General features: G+C 38.8%; 1 protein-coding gene across 1 annotated transcript; it reads right to left on the bottom strand.

The window, feature by feature from the left end:
* Positions 1-1,211: 1,211 nt before the first annotated feature.
* Positions 1,212-4,817, bottom strand: MPC1 (mitochondrial pyruvate carrier 1). Its single transcript, XM_009701310.1, has 3 exons — positions 4,726-4,817; positions 2,952-3,084; positions 1,212-2,200 (listed from the first exon to the last, which is right to left on the bottom strand). The coding sequence occupies exons 1-3, from the start codon at positions 4,766-4,768 to the stop codon at positions 2,182-2,184; spliced, it is 195 nt and encodes a 64-aa protein (XP_009699612.1). The 5' UTR covers positions 4,769-4,817; the 3' UTR covers positions 1,212-2,181.
* Positions 4,818-6,917: the final 2,100 nt, after the last annotated feature.

Below are 6,917 nucleotides of genomic sequence, written 5' to 3'. Positions count from 1 at the left end.
TTAAACAAAGAAATGGTACGTAAATGGCTTGATAAGGAATGCTCTGAAGGACTCAGGTCACAAGCCACTTGGTGGCACTCTGCCCATATAAACTTTTTTTGTCAGTAGGCAGAGTGACAGGCTGTGGAACATCCCAGACTGGGCCCTGTCCCTTCAAGTCCCATGAAAGATGCTTTGCTCCACTCCTTCCCCTTTTGGTAGAAGCATCACCGGTTTAAAGCCTCATCAAAACAAGTTAGAGCCCACGTTCCACCTGCAATTCACTCAGACTACTCCAGTATGAAAGAACTTGAGCCTTGTCACACTGAATGGATATGAGGAAAGGAAAAAGAAAGGTAGAAGGAAATACATGAGAAAAAGTATAGTGCAGGCAGCTACCAGGAAAGTGAGAGAAGATAAAACTCTTGTAAATGGTATTCCCTAGGTAGGGAAGTTAAGACAATCAGCAGCTAAGGAACAGCAATCAAAGCACCAGGTGAGGCTAGAGTATTCCACATATTGCAAGCTTTACCCAAGAGGAGCCCGAAACACTACATTTCATACATATGAAGTTCAAACCTACCTATAAGTTATTTTCTCTCCAGAAATAAGATAACAAACTATAAGGTGCTAAGATAATCGGTTATCCTTATCTGCTTGTATCTTACTACTTGTTTATACAAAAGTTTAATGCTGCTTCTATTCCAGGAGATAGGGATGGAGAGATGACAACTACTTTTGTGACAAGACCGCAGTACTGAAGGGACAGCTTCATGCACTAACTTTCCTAAAGCAACGAGCAGCAGTCAGTACTAGTTTTACCCATCCAGCGGGGCATGCCCTATAAGCCTCTTTCTTGTATGCCTGTTACAAAATTTAACCATCGCACAATTGGGAACACAGTATCAGCCTAGGAATAAAGCAAGTCTTTTAACTGACCATCTTATGATTGCTAGAAGACAATATGCAATATTTACTCAGCTGCATAGCAAGAGTCCTGAATTCAAGCCTACTCAGGAATACTCACAGCCCCTTTTCCTTGGGGGGCAGGGAAGAAGTGCTCAGTGTTAGGAGCCAGAGGACCCTTGCCTAAACTCAGTACATACAAAGGATAATACCATTTAATTTTCCAGCCTGTTTTTGCTTCATGTTGTTACAGTAATAAAATGTCACTCCATACTAAAATTCCACTTCAGGATCTGGCATCACAATATGATAATCAAAACTCTTCAAAATGTTGAAGGGATTTATTGCCATTTGGAACATGTTTATTGTTCAAAAACACTGCACTGAAAAAATCCATCATATACATTCTTTGTCATCTGTATCTTTACAGCAATGTAACTTCAGGTAGGTCATGCAGGAAAACCACTCTCCCAATGACGTCAAAGAACTACTGAAAGGCACCTTATGTCCTTCAGATCTTAGACTCCAAACAAGTCAAGTTTTTGCCTGTATAAGGATTACATACACCTAGAACAACTCAAACAGTAGGAAAAAAATAAAATCCATTTAGAAATTAAAGAAGAGTATCAGATTTTGTTGCCTTCCTTCATTCAGTGCTATGCTTTTGCTTTTCCGAGTCTTCTTTAAATAATGTGCGACTTAAAAAATGTATGTTAATGAAGTCTCTTTACTGAGACAAGGCATGCAGTAAGGGAAGAGGGATAGCTGGTCACTTCCAGGCTGCCTGTCTACTCATTTGTTCTCGTAGATTAGCAAGCCACCGCTTAAGTTAAAAAGAGATAGAACAGGAATGAATGCACCCAAGTTAAATGGCTTTTAAGAATACATTAATACATAGAACAATGATACCACCTACAGTTCTGTTTACTGACCGCTGTTCATGTTGACTTGAAAACAAGTTTTGTCAAACCATCATGGGCCACTTTTGTAGACTGTTAGATAAAAAAGTTAGTTCTCAAATATTGCTTGTTATTTGGATGACTAACTCTTTATTAAAAGTGTAGTTACTAAGGACCTGTAAGGCAGCAAGACTTTAAATGCAATGGTTTACATTGCTGAATAGTACTTTTTAAAAGGCAAGATAAAAAAATCAGTAGAATTCTTGGTGGGGTCATATTCATAACAGCTGTTTCTGTTTTATCCCCATCGTAATTGTCACAGCAACTGTAGATGGCAAGTCTTCCTTGGTTGTGATTCAGGATGAACACATTCCCTGGCTTATTTCAAGTTAGCTATTTAGTTCTTTTTCTCCATCCTGCCAAGAGAAGAACAGCTTTTGTAAGAGTGAATATTGAATTGCAATTGCTATTAAAAAGTCTGGACTTACAGTAGAACTTTAGGAATGAAGGACATTTGGCCAGTTATTTGTGCAAAGGCAGGTCGACTTGCAGTTTCGCTCAGTCTCATTTTTTAATTTAGAGTTCAGGAGGCTCCATCCTCCCATTGCTCCACACAGATTTCTCAGAGCAGAAGAGAAAAAAGCCATAATCCTGACTCATCAGGATTGCTTGGGGCAGTGTCTGCACTACTTGCTACACAACAAGACCGCTTGCACTTTGTTCTCCAGTCACACTCAGTTAGATCTACCCCACAGTCAGCTTAGAGAGGTTTTGCTTGATTTCTCTTTCAGACATACAACCCCTTCAGAGTTTTATGGATGCTTCCATCTCAGGAGTTAGTTACTGAGATGGACACATACAGACTAATGAACATAATACAGGAAACAAACCCCAAAATAGCCAGCAGCTGCTGAAAGCCCTGTCTACATCCATGACCATAAGGGTTTTCAGCCTTTTCTGTGTGCACCCCTCAGAAGATTCAAAGGAGGTGCAATGCAACACGTCATAGTTCAGCCTGACAACAAGCTTGTTAATAGATTTGCAAAAGGTAATGAAGTTAAACAAGTTCAAAACCCACACAGGGGATTGCACCACAGTTAAAAGCCACCAACAGAGTATTCTAAGAGCCATCAGTTTATGACTTCCCCTTTTTAATGTGCGACTTGCCTGTATTTGATCAGTCGTCCTCCTTGAATGAGTTGTGCAACTTCATTAGTCAAGTGGCATGCAAAAAGAAGCCAGTTCCTTGGCTGCACTTTGTAGGCAAATCTCATGAAAGTCAAGGAGTAACAACACAGTGCTGCAAAATATGAAATATCATCAGTAGATTTTTAGTACCTGCATTTTGTTGAGGGATAATTGTCATACTAGTGGAATGTAATGACAAGTACAGCGCTTCTCACTGCTTTTGAGTTTTCCAATAATCCTACAGCGTGTCCACTTTGAGGATCCAGTGCAGCAACACACACAAGTGCTCATTTTTGCTATGCACGAAAAGTCTACAGCGCTACAGCTTTCCACAAAAACTTACTTTCCTCATATGCTTTCCTGTGATGCAACTGAAGTCTTTTTAGTTTAGGTAGTAAACTATCTCAGCCAGAGAATAAGAGTTAATCCCAGTTAGACACAGCCTGTCCTATACAATTATTCTGACAATTTCTAGGATAGAGTATTTAAAAAAACATACTAGTTACTTAAATATGTTCTTGCTGGGAACATTTTAAAATGGACTTTAAGAGAAGGAGGTTTCCATCCCCATGAAATCACATTCAGAAGCATAAAGCTTTGTTACCTGCTTTCCAGTAAGGTGAGAAACAATTTTAATCTACTCTCCTATCATAAGTGCATTTAAATACAGCAAATTACAACCCAAGAAGTCACTAGTTTTGTGAAGTTCTGACAGGCTTAAAGAAAAAATAATCAGGAAATTAATTGTTCAAGGAAAACAGCCTTTGAAGTACAGAACCTAGAAGATGAAAAAAATTTGTATACACACCACCCTATATATACTCGTAAAAATTAAAAAAGTGTCTCAACTTTGCTCAGCTGGGTAGCTGCCACCAAAACGCTATTTGCAAAACAGTTTCACTATATCAGAGACTATTCAAACTGGTCTTCCATCTCAAGGAAGCTGATTACAGACTGAATTACTCTAAGCAGAACCTAGTGAATATGAGGCTATAAATTTCCTTGAGCCAAAGGTTTTTCGCTTGAGGGAAGAAGAATTACTCAAAATTAAGTTATTAACTGAGTTAAGGAAGAGACATAATGACAAAATTAAGCTAATAAATTAAAGCTACCAGGTTTATGATCCTAGAGAAGAATTTGACCTTAAAATAGAGACAGACATCTAGGCAAGAGCTACAGATGTCCAAAAAAGCTGGAATAACAACATTGCTTATGCATTTAAAAAGAAATTCTCACACTGTTCCATCAGGAGTCACACTAGCCTCTCACAGCCAACTGCTTTGCAAGGACTTAATCTCCCTCAGCTGCTTTTTGCACCCTGCAGACCAAGCATTACCATTTTGTCACTTTGTCAGTGTTGATAAATTTAAGTCTCACACTAACCACAAAGCATCATTGTTCTTCATTCAACAAAGAAAGTTGGGTAAAGAGATGCATTTTGAACTACTGCGTGCAGTAGTATAAGATACCAAAAGAATTATACTTTAGGAGCGAGTCTGGTGATCAAAACTGCTGACTCAAGACCTGCCTCTCTCTCCCTTCCCAATTACTGGAAATATCTCTGAAAGAGAGCTCTGCACCTTTTTAGTACCTCAATTTTTAAGTGGCCTCTGAAGTTACATAACAAGATATTTGATATCTATGTCTGCTTTGATCATGAGTTTGCAGGCAACTAATAATATATCACTGCTTCAAAGACAGAATCTGTGTCCTGTAGTTAGTTTACCGGCAAGAAGTTTGTCCTAAATCTTACCAAATGTCATTCGGCCACTGATGATTTCTGGAGATTTCTTCATGTCATTAATAGCAGCAACAGGAAGTCCCCAGTTGGCAACTGGCCCCCAAAAGTGCTGTAAAGGGGGAAAAGGAGAATAAAGTTACACAGAAACATAGACTTCCTGTTATAGTTTTCTTTAGCCACACAAAGCTTCAGAGGACAGAGTTAAGGGTAAAATTCCAAGCTAAGACAGGGACTACTTTTGACATAAGGGAGAAAAGCTAAACCCTTCTTTTAGCTAGATCTAGTCTTCAGAAGGGAAGGAAGATGAACCCATCCTGAATCTTCTTCCAGACTGGAGAGGAACTACTTATAAGGCCACTGAAATGCAGTTTTGTGTAATTATATCTCAGCCATCATTAAGTAGTCTAATTGGTATGTTCATATAATCTCAGATTTACAGCTCCCTCTGTGCAGAGAATTAGCATTCATCTTTCAAACAAGTCTCCTCAAAAGTGTAATGAAAACACAAGGACTTGCTGAAGTGAAAAACTGGAACTGTTTTCATGTTACGCTGAGGATGAAGAAATGCTCAGCAAGCATGTTCTTCCAAGTGCTTACACCATCTCTTTGAAAGAGCAGGGCCATGCAACCAAATCAAATTGTTAGCTAAAGCTTCATCTGCAATTACTGAAACAACTTAGTGACTACCTAAAGCTCAGTCAGACAGCAGAGCAGTTAGCTACAGGTGTGTACACAGATAGAAAAACAGGGACAGGAAGTGGAAAGAATCAAGTCAGAAAAACAGACAAGACCTCAGTTTGATGGGTATTGTCTAGAAGACTCCAAACTGAGAAAAATAGTGTCACAAGTCCAATTTCCACTACTGTTATGAGTAACAAGGCTTCAGTAGAATTCTTCCCACAGAAGATGCATGCAGTACTTGCATCAGCTTCTCCTAATGGGAAACTAAGGCTGCTCAACAGTAACTTGGCCAGATATGGCAAAAGAGACGCACCTTGCAAGAAAAAGCTTTGCAGATACCAACTATATCTATTCTTTTGACACTTCCCCTAACTGTAACTCCGCAGATATTACAAGGATTTGGAATTGTCAGGGGATATTTAAGTTTCTTGCAATTTTAGTTCCAAGATACTCTTGCTAGTCTAGATACTAGCTTGTAACACTACAGTAAGATTAAAAGCCACACTTGGTCCCTGCAGATTCAGGCTGCAATATAAGAAACTCAACTAAAAAAAAGTATAGAAAAAAGTGAGTTTAAGTTGTACATGCTGTTTTGATAGTTTAACCTCAGTGCAATATGCAGAACAATGTAGTATTTCTGCAAGTGTCTACAGAATGTGCATTGGTCTAAACTCAGATTTATAAGAAGAGTATTTTGAAGAGTGCAATACATGCATTTGTTTACTATATTCATACCAATAGAAAAATTGACATCTGTAATGGTTAAAGCCTCTCAAGCACGTCAGAGGTAACATGGTATAACCGAGAGGAGTTACATGGCTACATGGTATTTACACTGTTAGGCCATGGTTAGATAGTGTAAAAAAATGTACCTGTAATACCACTTATACGCAAGAAATGTTGCAACAGAACAAGAACATTCACAGAAAACAGCAGCACACAAGGTGTTATTTCAGAGGCTTTAATGTAGCTACTAAATAGTTTTAAAGGACATTAAGAGGATCAAAAACATCTAGTCACAACCATGATTATTTGCACAGTAAGACAGCAAGACAACTTGTGTTAGCATCACCACACTAAAGCAGATTGCAAAACGTAACTGGCGAGGCAGTACTTGTACTTGGTGAGGTTTTTTTACAGCTGTTTCAGGACTCTCATTTAAACAACTGCAGTGTCAGAAAAATAAGTCTTTCGGGCTCTAAGCTTGATTTTTTGAATCTATGAAACAATTACAGCTTTGAGAGTCTCAGTGATGACTTCTGTGTTGAAAAGTAAATCAAGTCAACTTGGTATTCACCTGCCATTAGAACATAAACAAATAACACAGTACAGACTACAGACCACTTCAAGCTCAGGCTGCACAAGCTGAAGAATCATCAGTTCACATGCCAGCAGCAACCTTCCTCTGCTGACCAAGGAGGTAGATTTGGAACCTTCTCACTTGAGATGGTTATCCAGTTTTAAGTGCCTTCAGGCAGGCAGTCCTATGAAGTTTCCACATACAAGAATTAAACTACTCCTAC

Source organism: Cariama cristata, unplaced genomic scaffold (genome assembly GCF_000690535.1).
Source record: "Cariama cristata isolate BGI_N322 unplaced genomic scaffold, ASM69053v1 scaffold25115, whole genome shotgun sequence".
NCBI lineage: Eukaryota > Metazoa > Chordata > Aves > Cariamiformes > Cariamidae > Cariama > Cariama cristata.
This window is presented reverse-complemented; position numbering and strand designations above follow the sequence as displayed.

Bases quoted from the DNA above. Each gene is read 5' to 3' on its own strand.
- MPC1 (XM_009701310.1), bottom strand. From the start codon at position 4,768: ATGAAGAAATCTCCAGAAATCATCAGTGGCCGAATGACATTTG. The intron at 3,085-4,725 runs GTAAGATTTAGG...CATATTTTGCAG, and splicing joins CAGTGGCCGAATGACATTTG to CACTGTGTTGTTACTCCTTG.